This window comes from Hyaena hyaena, unplaced genomic scaffold (assembly GCF_003009895.1).
Source record: "Hyaena hyaena isolate Hyena2069 unplaced genomic scaffold, ASM300989v1 scaffold_410, whole genome shotgun sequence".
NCBI lineage: Eukaryota > Metazoa > Chordata > Mammalia > Carnivora > Hyaenidae > Hyaena > Hyaena hyaena.
In genome coordinates this window covers 920,023-938,102 of record NW_024081042.1, presented here as the reverse complement: position 1 = coordinate 938,102, position 18,080 = coordinate 920,023, and the positions used below count along the sequence as shown (strand labels likewise).

The 18,080-nt window shown below is 39.3% G+C and overlaps 1 protein-coding gene and 1 pseudogene across 5 annotated transcripts in view; both read left to right on the top strand.

The window, feature by feature from the left end:
• Positions 1-18,080, top strand: part of LOC120245213 (histone-lysine N-methyltransferase SETDB2-like) — a 94,367-nt gene that overhangs the window by 51,377 nt on the left and 24,910 nt on the right. For 3 of the 5 annotated variants that reach the window (XM_039252164.1, XM_039252163.1, XM_039252162.1), the window contains 6 exons: positions 409-625; positions 1,569-1,668; positions 3,035-3,125; positions 5,955-6,295; positions 8,749-8,837; positions 9,843-11,231. In XM_039252164.1, coding sequence (XP_039108095.1) covers positions 409-625; positions 1,569-1,668; positions 3,035-3,125; positions 5,955-6,295; positions 8,749-8,837; positions 9,843-9,960 — 956 coding nt within the window. In that variant the 3' untranslated portion in view covers positions 9,961-11,231. Of the gene's footprint in view, positions 1-408; positions 626-1,568; positions 1,669-3,034; positions 3,126-5,954; positions 6,296-8,748; positions 8,838-9,842; positions 11,232-13,639; positions 13,751-18,080 lie in introns of those variants that run through there. The other 2 variants (XM_039252166.1, XM_039252165.1) reach the window with 2 other exon arrangements.
• Positions 7,657-8,123, top strand: LOC120245214 (annotated as a pseudogene).

Genomic DNA, 18,080 nt, shown 5'->3' with positions numbered 1-18,080 from the left:
GCCCGACGCGGGGCTCGAACCCACGAACCGCGAGATCATGACCTAAGCGAAAGTCGGACGCTTAACCGACTAAGCCACCCAGGCGCCCCTCTTTTTTAATGTTTTTTTAAAATTTATTTCTGAGAGAGAGAGACAGCGTGAGCAGGGGAGGGTCAGACAGAGAGGGTGACACAGAATCTGAAACAGGCTCCAGGCTCTGAGCTAGCTGTCACCACGATCCTGATGCGGGGCTCAAACCCAAGAAACTTGAGATCATGACCTGAGCCGAAGTCGGATGCTCAACCGACTGACCCACCCAGGCGCTCCTCACAGGTTTCTTTAGTAATGGAGCAGAATAGAAATGCTTTTTTTGTTGCTTGGCAATTATATTATCTTCTGTCTCATTAAATCCTTACTTTTTTCTTTTAGGAAGATTACTAAGCAGATCTAACACTGAGAAACCTGATGCTACTAATGAAAATGGAAAAGAAGAGAATATTATGAAAAATATGTTTTCAAAAAAGAGGAAACTAGAAGTCTCAGATTGTGAGGTTGAAGTTATCCCATTGGACCTGGAAACACATAGAAGTGCTGAGACTGAGGAGTGTCCACCTACATTCAAAAATAATTTAAAAGAGCCTGTTACGTAAGTATGATCTTAGGAACCCAGTCAAGATTGATCTGTATTATTGATTAAGAGTGGTTCTCTTTGTTTCTTACTTTACCCCCTACTCCTGTGTATCTCCTGTATATCAGCTTGCTTCACGGTTATAAGTCTAACACAGAAAAATCTAGAACACTTAGATTTTAAAATCTAGCCAATAGACTTTTTTTTCCCTCCGTGTTCTATTTTTGGAGCTTTACCTTTAAAAAATGTATGATTTTAATCAGAGTCTTTATGGATGTCATAACTTTTACAGTCCTTTTATTGTCTCCCATCTTATGTGTGAAGCAGGATGGATTATCCTTTTTTTTTTAATATTTATTTTTGAGAGAGAGAGAGAGACAGCATGAGCAGGGGAGGGTCAGAGAGAGAGGGAGACACAGAATCTGAAGCAGGCTCCAGGCTCTGAGCTAGTTGTCAGCACAGAGCCCGATGTGGTGCTCGAACCCACGAACCGTGAGATCATGACCTGAGCTGAAGCCAGACGCTTAACCGACTGAGCCACCCAGGCACCCCTGGATTATCTTTTTTAACATACTTCAAAAATTATTGACTTTAAAATATGGCATGCCTGGGTGGCTCAGTCGGTTAAACGTACGACTTCGGCTCAGGTCATGATCTCGTGGTTCGTGTGTTCGAGCCCTACATCGGGCTCTGTGCTGACAGCTAGCTCAGAGTCTGCTTCGGATTTTGTTTCTCCCTCTTTCTCTTATCCTCCCCTGCTCACGCTGTGTCTCTTCTTTCTCTCAGAAATAAACAAAACATTAAAAAATTTTTTTAAATATATTCTTTAGTGAGGGCTATACATAGATGTTAGGAGATTAATTTTTAATGGATACTTATGTAACAGTGATATCTGTATTTCAAGGTCCAATAAAGATAATTTTTAGTGACATATAGAATAACTTTTTTTTTTCCTTTTCAGAGAAATGAAATGTAACAATATTTCAAGAATTCAGTATCATTCAGTCATTAGAAGTCCTAAAGCGAAGACAGCCATTACTCAATGCAATGGGAAAAAGATGGTAAAAACTGCAAAATGTAGATGGGGCACTTAGTTCCAGTTGTTTGTCTTATTTAATATTAATAATATGTAGGATTTCTTTTATTGTTTTTGAATGGGTATACTCTTGAAATGTTAGAAGCATGCTTTATTAGTGTCCTCCATGGTTGATTGGCATGTTCCCAACTTAGATACATAAGGAGAGTATTGGTCATGATCTGACAATGTATTTCACTGAGACTGTGAGCTATCCAGTTCTGAGAATTTATAGGAAAAGCTAAAGTGTTCCAGAATTGTTAGTGATACATAATAAGAAAAAAGATGCAGTTATGTAGTTTTAGGAGATAAGGTTGTAAGATGTAAGAGAAAGAAGAGGCACAGCCTAATAAAAGAATCATCCAGAAAGAGCATTTTACATGATAGCCTCTAAAGATACACTTTTCAGTCTGTACTGAGAAGAATAAGTCAGAGACTATAACCTGGAAGCAAAGAAAGATGCAGCAAAAAGAACAGAGGAAGACATAATGGTAGTTCACAGTAGGGCTGGCTGATGAAAAGTAAAAACTCTGCTCTAGGTGGTGTGCAAATATTTATCCTCTGCCCTCATAATGTACAGTAAATACCTCTTCAGGATCACAAAATTATGAAAAAGTTGGGCCATCAGGCCACTTGGACCTGGGATTGACCTCCAGCTTTGTTTCTTACTCCCTGGGTGCTATCTCCAAGTCTACATTCCTTTATCTGTAAAATGAAGATAATAGTGTCTATCTCAGAGTTAAGAGGATTAAATGAGGTAAACATCAGATACTTTGTGTAGCACAATGTCTGACACCCACGTGCTCAATAAATGTTGACCATTTAACTTTAATAATAATAATAGTCAACATTTACTGAACAGTTGGTTGAGTGCCAAGCATGGTGTTAAGTATATGCCCTTTTTAAAAGTTATTACTATATAAAGTGATTGCAGTGTCTATAGCTCATAAAGATAGGCAATACCCTTAACCTTCTCATTGAAGTAAAAACTAGCTAAAGTGTGTTTTTATCTTTGTACATCTTACAGTTGAAGCCAAATCTGGTATGAGAATTGAGGGACACAGATGGATGAATTTGAATTTTATTTTGAATTTTAATGCCTAAAGACTGTCTTGACAGTCTTGATAAAGCCTTTATAGCTGTGGTTTACTAAAGTGCCTAGAAGCAGAACACAGCCAAAAAAGGGCTGTCACTCTAGAGATTTCCTTACAATATCAGCTTAGAGGCTTTCAAAACTAACCTGGTAGCTACAGCCTATGAAGACTGACACTTGATGAAAGTAGGCTAACTTCTAAATTAAATTCCTTTTCCTGACTTAGAAAGTAAAGACATCTTTCCTGTTCTCTTTTAAGGGATTTACTTCCTCAGAGTCTGTCACCTCAGAAGATGATGGATTTAAACCAACCCAAGTACATCTGAACTCCAAAGCCAGAGAAGTGAAAAGTAGGCTTTGTTTCACTCTGTGATTGCCTGCCTCTTCTGCCTTTTTGTCTGTCTTGCTCAATACCTGTGGCTCATTTTCTCAGACTTAAACAAGTGCATTCATTATAAAAGTTATCTTGTCTAGATCAGAGTTTGGCAAACTACAATTTATGGACAAAATCTGGCCCACCATCTGTTTATGGCTGTTATGGCCCATGAACTAACATAACTTTTGCATTTTTAAATAACTGGAAAAAAATGAGAAGAGGAAAATATGTTGTGACACTCAGAAATTATATGGAATTATAGTTTTGGAGTCCATAAAAACTTCTCTTGGAGCATAGCCACACTCATTAAGTTATATATTGTCTCTGATGACTTCTCTCAACATTGGTGAATAGTCAAAACAGAGCCTGTATGGCCCACAAAGCCTAAAATACTTACTGTTTGGCCCCTTGCAGTAGAAGTTTGCCAACCCCTGGTCTGTATGCCAATAGTGATCTGAGGTATGGCGGGAAGAAGTAGGGTAGAGACAACCCTGAATTACATAGTCTACTGTGTTATCTGTGGTTTTGGAAACACTGTCCAAAGCAGCCATTTCCTAACTCTTTAAAAATAAAGATACATCATTTTACAGTATTCCAGCCAACACTGCTGCAGAGATGCTCAGGAAAAAGCAAAAATATTGCTATTCTGAGCGCTTGTCTTTCAGTGTTACCAATCTTGCTGGGTTTCTTGTTACAACTTGACAAACCTGGATTTTAGTACTTTTGCATTGTACTATCTCCCTAATGGGGGGGTGGGGGGGAGATACTGCTGAAAGATGACCTGTTTTGAATAACCAGCCTCTTCTCTCCTTGAGCTTTCTTGCATCTGTATCCCAAACTCTTTACCTGGTCTTAAAGGATTGAGATTGGGAGTAAGGAACAAGGCAGCTGCTTGACAGAAAAGGTCTATCACAAAGGACATTTATGTATTATAGTTATTTCATCATTGAAGGGGAGGAAAATCTCTTCTACCCATTTTAGGTTAGCTGGGTGGGGCCTTATAAATTAGATTGACAAGAGAAAAATAAGCAGAAATGTATTGCCATGTATCACTATTACCATGTGTATCACCCATAGAACACCTGGCAGTAACAAAGAAGTAGCTTAAAACTCCGGCTTATTTAGCATCTTAGCTGAAGAACAGTAAATGTTTAGGGGTGTCTGGGTGGTTCAGTCAGTTAAGTGTCTGACTCTTGATTTTCACTCAGGCATGATCTATCTCATGGTTGTGAGACCAAACCCCACAATGGGCTCCACGCTGGACATGAAACCTGCTTAAGATTCTCTCTCTCTCTCTGTCCCTCCCCTGGTTGTGTTTTCTCCCTCCCCTGCCCCTCAAAAAACAACAACAATAAATTTTTAGAAGGGTGTCAAGATAAAGGAAAAGGACCTTGAGCTCTAGTGGCAGCAAGTTGTGGGAAGGTAAATATATGAGAAAAAAATAGTGGATAAAGAGTAGTTTGTAAAGTTGTCTTTGTCACTAACTTTTGTCTTTCCTGGTAGAAGGAAGGATACCTTTGTACATTTTGTACTGCTTTTAAATAGATAAGGGGAAAGAAATGACCTTTTCCTGCATATGCTACTTATTGCTCTTAGTGTAAAATAATCTTATGTCAAAGAAGCATATTTTGTGATGACATATTCTGAATTCCTTCACCACGTAATGCCTGTGAGCCATAATGAGTACTATTTCTTTGGTTCTTTTGTTATTTTCATTGATTGCTCTAATGTTTATACATAGCAGCCACTATAAAAATCAGTTATATACTGTTATGGTTCACATGGAACCTATGATTAAAATATAAGAACATGTGGGGGGGCGCCTGGGTGGCTCAGTTAAGCGTCCGACTTTGGCTCAGGTCATGATCTCATGGTTTGTGGGTTCGAGCCCCATGTTGGGCTCTGTGCTGACAGCTAGCTCAGAGCCTGGAGCCTGTTTCAGATTCTGTGTCTCCCTCTGTCTCTGACCCTCCTCTGCTCAAGCTGTCTCTCTCTCTCTCTCAGGAAAAAAAAAAAAAAAAGAACATGTGGGAACAGCAGCCAGTAACAGGAATGATTAACTCAAAACCGTTGAGAGAAGCACTCTTTCTTTGTGCCACTAAATTAGGTGACACAAGTGACTTTTTAAAAACAAATAATTTTATTTATTCCGTTGACAAGGATTCATACTTTTGAATATTCTAAAAAAATATTTCTGTTACTGGATTAAAAAAATGATTAAGGCAGTTTATCTTACTCTAAGGTATTATTGTTTATAAATTTGTAAATATTGAATGGTTACATAGCAGAACCCTCAGCAATACAGTTATTGCTCTTGGGATTTGTAGAAGGTAATGCCAGCAGGTCTTCTCAGGCTTCATTGTTGTCCTACAGGCCTAGAGTACTCCCTAAACACCACTCTGTTACAGGTGTTTAGAATATATGGAAATGCATATTCCAGGGTTGAAGAGAAGTAAGTCAGTTTATGAGGAGTAGAGATTAAATATAGTAGTAGTAACAGGAGGCAACCAGTACATTCATAAAAAGATAGTATAAAGAAGGAAAACTTGGAGCTAGACATGTCTCAAATATTTGAGAAGGTTTTGGGTTTTTTTATCCCACTTCTCATTGTTATTGCAGGTCAGGTGAATCTCTTACCCTCTCAGAGGCTCAAAGTTTTCATTTGTAAAATTGGAGTACTGTCTATCTTCATATATTGTAATAGAGATCATTAAAGCAACTAGCATTTAATTAGTATGTTAATCTCAGGACTGTTGCTCAGCTAAGTATATTTGCTGACACTTCCTTGTAAAATGTTTATTAGAGGATTCAAGCTCCTACCTAGTTAAAGACTCTGAAGACAGTCTGCTGATTGAATCAGATGTGATAGATATAACTAAATGTAGAGAAGAAACACCATCAGGGGGCAGATGTGATCAAGCAACCCCATTGGATAATCAGAATATTATAAAGGAGTTCAAGGCTCAAATTCAGAAGCCCCAAGAAGAAAGATCTCCAGCATATAAACACCAGCAGGTCTTTTGTGATAAAGAGCTCCTAAGGGAAACCAAGAATACTTCACCTGATTCTCCAAAGAAGTTCAATAAAGGAAATGTGTTTTTATTGGATGCCACAAAAGAAGGAAATGTGGGCCGCTTCCTTAATGTGAGTATATGGGCTGATGTTCACATTTCTGAGCAACTTCTTTTCTATGCTTCTTTGCATGGTTTGAAATTTATGTGCAGTCATATGTAATTGACCTGCCATCAAAAGAGAGTAAGATTCTGAAATCAGAAAATCTTTTTTCTTTTTCAAGTTTTTATTTAAATTCCAGTTAACATACAGTGCAATATTAGTTTCAGGTATAGAATTTAGTGAGTGATTCATCACTTACCTACAGTACCCAGTGGTCATCACAAGTGCCCTCCTTAATACCTGTCTGTCCTATGGGACTGCCCCCTCCCAACCTGAAGTTAGAAAATCTTTAACAAACAGCTTTTGGGGCACCTGGGTGGCTCAGTCCATTTAGTGTCTGACTTCAGCTCAGATCATGATCTCACAGTTCATGAGTTCAAGCCTGCATCAGGCTCTGTGCTGACAGCTCAGAGCCTAGAGTCTGTTCAGATGCTGTGTCTCCTTCTCTCTCTGCCCCTCCCTCCCCCGGTCTCCTTCCCTCTCTCTCTTTCCCTCTCTTTCTTTCTCTCTCAAAAATAAGTAAACATTTAAAAAAAATTTTTTTTAACAAGAACAAAAACCAAACAGCTTTTTCCTTGGTAGGTGATCTGTTTATTTGACTTGTTTCTTTTTCACCTAGTTAGAATACTTGGTTAACAAGGAACGGAATCCTTCCCTCTCTTCCTCTGTCCCCAGTTGCTGTTCTCTACTATTGCCAAACATGTCAGATGCCATTAAACATACCTAGGGAGCCACTGAAGAAGGATCCCCAACAAAGGACTGTCATGGCTTTATTTCCTGTCAGCTATGTTGAAAGTGGCTGCACCAGAACCATATGGTTGATTTTACCTCTCCCAATCAGCACACCACCCAAGTCCCTCTTGTTTTGGAAAAATAGAATTAATCTGCCTGTCTTGCTTCCTTTTTTTTTTTTTAATATATATAGAAGATACATTTGTGGGACACTTGGATGGCTCACTTAGTTGAGTGAGCATCTGACTCTTGACTTCGTCTCAGGTCATGATCTCATGGTTGGGCTCAGTGCAGTGTGTGGAGCCTGCTTGGGATGCGCTTTCTCTCTCTCTCTCTCTCTCTCTCTCTCTCTCTCTCTGTCTCTCTCTCTGTCTCTCTGTCTCTCTGTCTCCTTCTCTCTCTTCTCTTACCCTGCTTGTGCTTGTTCTCTCTCTCTCAAAATAAATAATGAAACTTAAAAAAATACGTTTGTGATTTTAAAATGGAAATAAAATTAAAATGAATATATGAATAAATAAAATAAAAAGACATACAGAATACATACATACAGCCAAACAGAATTCTGTTTCAGGGTAACTCTGAGCCTGCATGTAGGCACCATGAGCTAAGTTTACTGGCCCAAATGAAAAAATGTGGACAGGAAGTTGTCACTGGAATTGAATGGTGGCAGACATGTTCAAGTATAATTGCTAGGATTTGGTTTCTTTGTGAATCTGGTAATAGACGAATGTGTGGAGATGGAGCTAGTGGGCAATAGAACAGTATTGGAATGGTGATTATCAGAGAAAGTAACATCATGTTAGAAGTCTTAAACAAGGATAACTAATGGTTGTGTTCAGCAGAGACATCAATTGCTTATATATGTTCCCTTTCCAGAGGGTCTGTTTGATGCTGATGTAAAACTCAGGTCACATACATTCTTTGTATTAGCCTTTTATTGTCCTGTTTAAAAAAAAAAACAACCCTAAATAGTAACTATGCCTCCATTCATTTCATCTTGTCACTACTCTACCCTCTATATGGTAAAATCATTTTTATTACTTTCTTATGTATTCTTATGGTGTTTTTTTATGGAAATACAAGTAAATATAAATATTCTTATTTTCCCCCTTTCTTACATAGCAGATAGCATATTATATTCACCGTCCTATGCCTTGTTTTTTTAATTGACAATATACTCTGGAGAGCTTTCTATATCAGTACACAGAGCTTCTCTTTGTTTTTATTTATAGCTGCATAGGATTCCATTGTATGAATATATCAAAGTTTATTTTGTAACCAATCCTCTTTAGATAAGACATTTGGGTTTCTAAACTTTTACTATTAAAAACAATGCTCAGTGAATAATCTTACCCATAGATACATGTACAGATGTACCTGTAGGATACACTCCCAGATAAGGGATTGCTGAATCAAAGAATAAATACATTTATAATGATGATAAAATTGACAAATTATCTTCTATAGAAGTTTGTACCATTTTGCATTTCTACCAGCAAGATAAGAATGTTAGACCTTTTCCAGTTGGGTTCCTAATAATTAACAAAATTACAATCCCTGATACTTTACATGTTAGCAAAAACAGAGAAAGAAAAATAAAATGTACGAGAAATGGAATGATATTCTAATGCTTCAAAAACAAGATATCAAACTCTACTATATGTAACCTCTGTGTTTATTTATTTTAACAGCATAGTTGTTGCCCAAATCTTTTGGTACAGAATGTTTTTGTAGAAACACGTGACAGGAATTTTCCATTGGTGGCGTTCTTCACCAACAGGTTTGAAATTTCTTTTATGTGATTTAATTTTGAAATTGTAAATTACAGGGGCGCCTGGGTGGTTCAGTCAGTTAAGCATCCAACTTCAGCTCAGGTCATGATCCCACGGTTCGTGGGTTTGAGCCCCACATCGGGCTCTGTGCTGACACCTAGCTCAGAGCCTGGAGTCGGCTTCAGATTCTGTATATCTCTCTCTGACCCACCCCTGCTCACGCTGCGCCCCCCCCCCAGAAACAAATAAAACATTAAAAAATGTTTTAAAAAGAAATGTAAAATATAACAATAGAAAAAAACATATATAAAAAGAAAATATGTGCTACAGGCCCTAATATCTGGTACCCTAGTATATTCATTTATCCCAAACTGTTCCTAGTCAATAAAATTTTACCTAAAATTTCAGCTCTTATTTCTTTTGAGAATTAATGCCTAAAAGGGCTGAGGATGGCACGTCCTGCCCAGTTCAATTCAGGGAATAAGTGTTATGGAATACTACATCTTCTTTAAGTCAGAACTGCCCCCAGCTATCAACACCACAGGCCTCATACCAAAGATCTCCTCATGTCACTAGGTTCCACTGTTTGCAAAACACTTCCTTTCTCAGATATTGCAAGTTTCTTCTTACTTAGGATGTTAGTAGATTTGAAATAAAACTCAAATGATTAAGGTGCCTTGGTGGTTCAGTCATTTAAGTGTCTTGACTTCGGCTCAGGTCATGATCTCACAGCTCATGAGTTTGAGCCCCTCATCAGGCTTTGCCCTGACAGTGTAGAGCCTGCTTGGAATTCTGTGTTTCCCCTCCCCCACTTGCACACACTCAATAAATAAATTTTTAAAAATCTTTAAGAAAAAAAAACCTCAAATGATTATTCTTAATAAAAGAGCATTCCTAACTGGTAGATGGTGGTTGAAGATTTTTTGTAATGTTACTAAGAAATTGATATAATCAGGTTCATTTGGTAGTTACTCAGAGTAATTTATGTTTACTTTTTCATTTCTACTTTCTAGGTATGTGAAAGCAAGAACAGAACTAACATGGGATTATGGGTATGAAGCTGGGACTATGCCTGAGAAAGAAATCCTCTGCCAGTGTGGGGTTAATAAGTGTAGAAAGAAAATATTATAAACCTGTAGCTAATACCTGTTGAAGAAATGAGCTTATCACACTGCAGTTAGAGCCATGCAAGAGAACTTTGAGTCATCAGTGGAATTAACTTAGGTTGTGATCCATCAAGAGCATTCTTCTCAGTTGACCCTTGTAGAGGAATTTGTGTGGCTTAAAATGCTAGGAACAAAATAAGGACATTTTCATACGCATAGGCTATCTCTTTATTCTTTCTGCTGTTCAACTTTACATGAGTGGGATGGAAGTGTATATTTTATATGAAATACCATTATACAGTTTGTAACTTATTTGTAATCTATATATTAAGAGAAACAAATGTCACAATAGAATTCAGTTGTTCATATTTACTTTTGTGATTATTATCTTTGAGTTTATGCCCTCAAAAGGCTAAATTTCACACCGTTGCCTACAAAATTTATGTTTAATTCTTGGCAAATAATTTACCATTATAAGCTATAAGGTGGACAACAGAACCTGTGGAATATGTAAGAACTGACTCTATACATATTACTTCCAATATTTTAACACTAGTTGGAGAAGCTCTGTCTGGCTCCTTGCAACTCTGTCCCATCAAACCATTTGAGTGCTAAAAGCTCTCCTGTTGGGAAGATTCTGACAAACTTTGAGATGAAACTTCTTTTCCATAGATTCTTTTTACTCCTCCAGTACAAAAACAGACAAGAAAAAAGGAATAAAAACCTGGAGGAATTGGAATATTTTTTTCTAGGTAGAGGAAAGCCAGAAGAAAAACAAAACTTAAAAACTAATGAGACTTAGCTTATTTAGGCCAGAAGGGATTGTGCTGGACAAGAATTTCACTTTAAAAAAAAAACCAACAAAACAAGGCAGTTCTACCCAGCTGTAAAGTCTGGAACAGCTTCTTGGATTCTCCTGTGTATGATGTGCAAATTGATTTTGTTGAGAAAAAGGGAGTTACTCTGCTATGGGTTACCCAGCCCTGATCATGGAGCAGAAAGAGGACTGGGAATCTCCAAGAGTCAAAACTAATTTTACCCATACAAAGATGTACATTTGGCTGCCAGGAACTTCCCCCTTGGAACCAGAATAGGAATACCAGCTCAAAAAGAAGTAATTAAAAGTAGTTCTGGCTTTTGAGAGGTTTTATGTCTTTTTTTCTTTTCTTTTCTTCTGTACTTGAATCTGGATTTAGTTTGGTTACTGTTCAAATAACCTGTTTGAAGTTTGGGGCACCTAGGTGGATCAGTCCATTTAGCATCCGGCTTTGGCTCAGGTTGTGATCTCACGCTTAGTTCGCATCAGGCTCTGTGCTGTGAGCCTGCTTGGGATCCTCTGTCTCCTTTTCTCTCTGCCCCTCCCCAGTTTGCATCTCTCTCTCTCTCTCTCTCAAAAATAAATAAACATTTAAAAAACCTATTCAAAGTTTGGACCCAATTTAATTTCTTAAAAATAGTGAACTAGATGAAAATTTAACTTGAAATTGTTTTATGGAGTGGGAAACCTAGGATCTACGAAGAGGAGCAAAAAGTTATAACCCAACAAACAGCCTGCAGACAGATGAGGAAAGTTAAGTGTGTTTATTCACAGTAAAGATTTTCAGGTAATACACTGAAAGTGAAGACACTTAATTAGTATGGAAAATATTTTTGTGCAGAAATCCTGACGTCTTGATCTGCTTCACAGCTCTCATCTTCCATCAGTGTCCTAGACATTCCCTTTGTCTATGTCAGAGCTATTTCCAGTTAAATTTCATTATTTCCCTTTTCCTTGGTTTGTTCCCACATATTGGTGAAGGACAGTATATCCTTCCTAGTTGCTTTTGAAAAGGAGAATTGAGAGGCAAATACTTTGAGACCTTGAATGTTTGATTATGTTATTTTACCCATATACTTGATCCCTATTTCATCAGGGTATAGAATTCTTGAGTAGCCTCCATATACAATATTGAAGGCAGCTGCTAGCCTTCAGTACTGCTGCTATGAAGTCTGAAAATGGTCTCCTTTCTGGCTTCTAGGGGGACTACTGAAGTCAGATGTCATTTTGTTCCTTATTTTATATATATAAATTATATATATATACTATATATTTATATAAATATATTTATATATTTATATAAATATATATATATATAAAATCTCCTTGAAGTTGATAGAATTATCTTTGTCCCAGTGTTCCTTTCTGGTGAAGTCCATTTTCATCTTTCATCATGAGTGCTTGATAGGATCCTTCAAGCTGAAAACTATGTCCATCAGTTCAGGGAAATTATCTTGAACCATTTCTTTAATGATTCTTAATCTGTTCTTTATTTCTAGAATTCTTGTTATTTAGATATTAGACCTCCAAGATTGGCTCTCTTCTAATTTTCTCTTTTTAAGAGTTGCATTTTTAAAAATTTACTTAAGTAATCCCTATACCCAGTGTGGGGCTCAAACTTACGACCAAGAGTCACATGCTCTTCCAACTGAGCCAGCCAGGCACCCCAAATTTTCTTTTTATTTTCAGCTGTCTGCATGTACTTTCCGGAAGATTTCCTCAGTTTGAATCTTCCAATGTGTTTATTATGCTTTGTTTTTCCGGTCTCATAGTTTTAATTTCTAGAGCTCTCTTCCCTGAATTTTTCTTTAATAGTATCCTATTTTTGGTTCATGGTTGCAGTATCTTCTTGAAAATATCATGTATATAGGTTTAAGTGTGTGCACACACACATTCATATCTATATTCTTCCTACATATTTTGTGACCTCAAAGGTTTGTTTTCCCTGTATGTTTCCATTGGTCTTTGTCTTTCATGTTATAGACTTTCCTCAGTTGGTGATCTTGGCAGTCTGCTCATACTCAAGAGTAGAACACTTAAAAAGGCTGAGATTATGAACTGAGAGTGGGGAAAGGGACTCTTCAAGTGCCACACCATGATGTAGCTGAGTTGTCAGTCTCTAATGGTCTCTTTTGGACTTTGTTTTTGGCTTTTCAAGGAATACTTGTGTATCCTCCTGATTTAAGGGCAAAAACTTGGCTGCCAGAGTCTGCTCTTCTCTTTGAGCCCCATTCTTCTGTAATCCTTTTCTGTATTTGTTAAGACTATCCAAGTTATCTTTTTAAGTACCGTTTTTCTGCTGTCCCCTATTTTGCCTTTCTTCTCTTTAAACTTCAAAATGCAAGACTTCTAAACTTTCCTTTAATTCCTCAGCAAACCACCATTATATGCTGCTTTTCCAGAACTTTTTTTTTGTCTGTAATTTATATGCATTTGTGTTCTCTACATGTATATTTGTTACATGCACTGAAAACCTCGTCTTGTATGGTGCTGTGTACCCAATGGGTGCTAAATAAAGACTTGCGACTTGCAACTGGAATAACAGTCTGTTAATTCTGCCTACGTTTATGACATACCTATTTAGGCCAAACTTGGTGTTACACAATTTTTTAAAGTAACATAAGAGCAATCACTTCTCCAGCTGATCTCAGGGGTTTTGGTCATCTTTCCTCCCAATCTGAAGAGGGTGGGGAATGCCTGCAAGTTTTAAAAAAAAAAAAAAAAAAGTTAAAATTCAGACTGGATCTGGTAAGATGCGAGCTCCTATTTGAATGAAAACTACGTCTTCGAACCGTACGTCTCTGGCTCAGAACCTCCCCCCTGGGCAGGGGAACTCGGTCATCACAGCTTTTACGAAAACGAAACTGCAGCAGCCTGTGAACTTCCGGAAGTGCAGGCGAGTCGCGCAGCCTTTGGGCAGCCACGGAGGGTGCAGCCATGAACCAAGCGTTGTCTTCCTCGGCCAAGGATGTGCCGGACCAGCTCCCCCACCCCACCGGTGAGTACTGCGCCCGCGCCGCCCGCGCTAACGCTCGAGGATGGGGGTGGCGAGAGTTCAGGGTCCCGCAATCACAGGGCGGGGCCCAGGGCCTGCTCGCTGCCGCTTGGGGGCCTCGGATCCACATCCTAGCTCCTCAGGCGGGGCTGGCGATCTTGTCGAACTTGCCGAACTTGTCTGCATTCACCTCCAGCAGCCCTGGTGGCAGTTCCGCGGGCCCTCGCAGACCTCTGCCCCGGAGCTTCACGTGTGAGAGTTGTGTCTTCTGCTTTCTTCTCGCACTAGTGATGGACAGCCCATTGCTACTGTCCTACTCCACTGGGAATGGAGGCATCAGGAGACTGACATAAACTCTGGTGGGTTTACTCTCCACGTGCGGCTCCACCCACCTGTAAAACAGTGTTACCAGAGGAGAAGCAGGCAAGAGGTGTACCCCTTCCTGAAGAGAAGTGGCCAGCTGGGTCTTAGGAAGCAGTTGGGAACGTACTTGCAGAGAATGTGACCCTTTGGAACCATCTCGTCCTTTTCATTCAGTAGTTCAAATTCTCAGCGGCCCTCTCTGTGAATGAGGCAACGGTCTGTGAGTCTGCGCCGTCCCTTCACTTAAACTTTGTGGAGCTCTTGCCAGGCTATGGGCTAGATCTTAGGAATACAGAGATGAGTTAAACGGACCCTGCCTTAGAGAATCGAATAGGCAACTTGCAGGTATGTAAGAACCACAGAGGCCCAAATGAGAGGTTTCTAACTCAACCTGATGTTCAAGGAGAGCTTTATGGAGGCAAGGATGCCCTTAGTTTTAAATGGCAAGAAGCAACCAGAGGTACAAAGGTTGAAAGGGTGCCCATACAGAGGTGATGACACGAAAAGGCACCAGCCTCAAAACATCACATGGCAATCCTAAACCAAGCAGTTGAATATTTTCATTTAGCTCATGTTACCTCTGGAATGTTACTAGAGATGATCCATCCTGACATTTCCCCCAAACTCCAGATTTGTATAACCAACCTCATCAATGCTTAGAATGATTTCAAACTGAATATATCCCAAAGGGAATATATTTTTGTTCCCCTGCCTATAGCCACATATTCCAAACCCCGTTCAACCACCAGCATTCCATTCATCCATTTACTCAGACAAAACCCTTAGCACTGCCCTCAATGCTTCTCTTTCTTCCTCACCTCACATGTAATGCATTAGTCAGACCAGTCAGTTCTGTTTTCAGAATAGATCTTGAGCCTAATAACCGCTTCTCTCCTTCCCTACTATCCAAGCCCAATCCGCCATCATCTCCTGCCTGGACTCCTACTGTAACCTCTCATACAGACAAGCATGCACAACAGCCAAAATGATCTTAAAAAAACAAAAAGCAAATGTGATTCTCTTACACAGAGCCCTTCATCAGTCTCTCATTATCTTCAGAATAATCTCTTACTGTGGCCTACAGTGTAGCCCAAGTCGTGATCTGATCTCATCCCTGCCCATCTTGATGACTCTGCAACCTCTCACTGACTTGTGGGTCCTCCAAGCCTCCAAATCTTTCCCTGCCTCAGGGTCTTTCTGTTTGCATCATATTTCTCACTTCCCCACCATATTCGAGTCTCTCTCAAGCATATCCTCCATAGTGTTGTCTGCCCATCCTAGTTGAGAGAACACCTCACCGCCCTCATGACTCTGCTTCCTTTCCCTGCTGTTTTTTTCATAACACTTACACTAGCAGGAAAAAAAATACTCACCTGTCTCTACTACCAGAATGTAAGTTCCATGAAACTCTCATCTCGTCTGTTTTACCTGTAGTGCCTAATAGGTTCTTACTAAGAATTTGTTGAAGAAATGATTGTCCTGTATGTACCACTGAGGAGCTTGGGTTCTGTTCTGTTGGTGATGGAAAAAGTCTTTCACAGGAGGGAAGCCAGCCCAGTCTGAACTAAAGTCTTGTGTTCGGAATTCTGTGTATCTGAGTGTAGGGCAGGCAGGTCCTCTGGGACTGTCAGCTGTGCCTAGGGAAATGGAGTCACACAGTACAAATATGCCTGCTGAGGGTCATCCCTGGGTATAATTGTGAGATAGATATCCTAAAGAAGTCCACTGAACATCCTACTTCTCTCCCACAACACACCCATTCTTATTCCTGTTTATACTTTTTTTTTTTTTTTTTTTTGAGAAAGAGGACACGAGCGAGCAAGGTGCAGAGAGTGAAGGAGAAAGAGAGAATCCCATGAGTAGCAAAGAGAGAGAGAATCCTATGCAGGGTCTGTACTGTCAGTGTGGAGCCTGAAGCAGGGCTCGAGTTTACCTGATGCTGGACTTGAACTCACAAACCATGAGATCATGACCTGAGCCAAAGCTGGATGCTTAACTGACTGAACCACCCAGGTACCCGCCCCCCCCCCCCCCCCCGTTTATACATTCTAAAGCTATCTCCAGTAATGGTTTCTGGATCTCCCAAATACATTTATTTTCCAAGTCCATTACCAAGCCTCTTGGTAATGCCGACTCTACTTCTGTTTTGGTCTTTATCCATTTCAGGTGTGCAGTCATGGGTCTCAGTGATAAAGCTGACTTGTCCCACGTAGCTGCAATGAAGGATAAATTGATCAAAGAAGAAAAGAGGATTAAGTGTCCAAGCCAGCACCATACATTGGTTGCCAGTCCAGAACATAAATCATAACAGAAGGGCATTGTAAATGGTATTTTAAGATTAGTGACTCATTCCATCATCCACTTATTTACTGGTAAAATGTGTTTCTTGGCTATCTAGTCTGGTGACCCCAGATTCTGTCTTCTGGCTGGATTGCCCTTGTCCAGTGGGCTTTAAGACCATATCTGGGAAGAAGAACATTTGGAAGACACCCCTGACATCCCTGCAGAGACAGTGACATTAGCAATCCCTTCCTGGGTAGATCTGGGCCTAGAGAGATGGAGATTCACTCTGTTGGTTTGAGTTAGTCATAGTTCATATGTTCCTGGCTTGTCATTTTTCTGTAACTTCATTCTGTAGAACCTTTCTTGACTACCAGTTTCATGTTTTGAGAATTCTTGTCATACCAGTCTCTGTGAGTCCTTAGGCCTGCTGGACACAATAGAAGGACCATGGGGAGCCCTGCTGATGTTCTTGATGTCAGCTGCAGTTGGAGACCAATGGGCTTTTCCCTAAAATTCCCCAGCTCCCATAATACACCTATCCCTCACTGTCTAAATCTATATAGTTCCTGAATTCAGAAGGTGAGGATTATCAGTTATCCAAATGTATTTATTTGGTCCATGAGTTTTGGATAACACATAGCCAGCATTCAGATAGTGGGAGATGCCTGTCTACATAAGAGCCTCTAATGTGATTCTCCCTCAACTCCAGAGAGTTACATGCATCCTCAGTCTGGAAGAAGGAACAAGTTAGAAAAGCCAAGATCTTTTAAGAAACTATGATGAAGAGGTGTTTTACCAAGAAAAAGCCATTAGGGGGAGCCTGTGTGTCCCATTTTGCCGGTGGTGGTGACAAAACTCTAGGTCAGAAGGCAACAGTGTGTGTGGCTACCAGCACCATATTCCCAGATGCCACAGCCCTAGAAGCCTGCAGACTTGGGAATGCAACTCAGATAGGCAGAGTCCGCAGAGGAAACACAGGAGGCCATGCTCAGGTATCCACAGTTTGACAGTCAGCCCCACACAGTGCACCTGTCCAAAAGTCTGGCTTTGCACAGGGAAGGGGTAACACTGTGCGAAAATGTCTAGCTCTTATACAACAAGGAGCATTGCATGCCTATCAAATGTTACCATTTTATTAGGGATTTTTATTCCAGATTTTGTCACTAATAATTTGATGCTTTTTTTTTTTTAGCTTATGCTTTGTAAATTTAATATCCAGTTTGTGTGTTCTTTTTAAAGAGATTATAGTACTTTATCAAAGTACATTTGGGGCCTGAGGTGAATAAAATATTGAGATTTTTTTCCCTAATTTTCCATCTAGGGTGGGGTATTATGTTGTCAGATATAAAATATATTCTAAAACATTGAAAAGTATAAAGTATGGTATTGGTAGAGGAAGTGACAGATAAATGGAACAAAATAGAAGTATGTGAACAAACCCAAACATATGTAATAATTAAATGTATGAAAAGGAGATTTAAATAACTGGCTAACCACTATGAAAATAAGTTAGAGCCACATCTCATACTTTATAATACAGTAAATTTCACATTAATATTTTAATATAAAAAATAAAATTTTAGAAGAAAATAGAGCTATAAAGGTGTTTTCTAAGTTATATCTCCTTCACAGAAACCACAAAAGATTGATACAATTTTATCAAATAAAACATTTAAACATTCTGTAT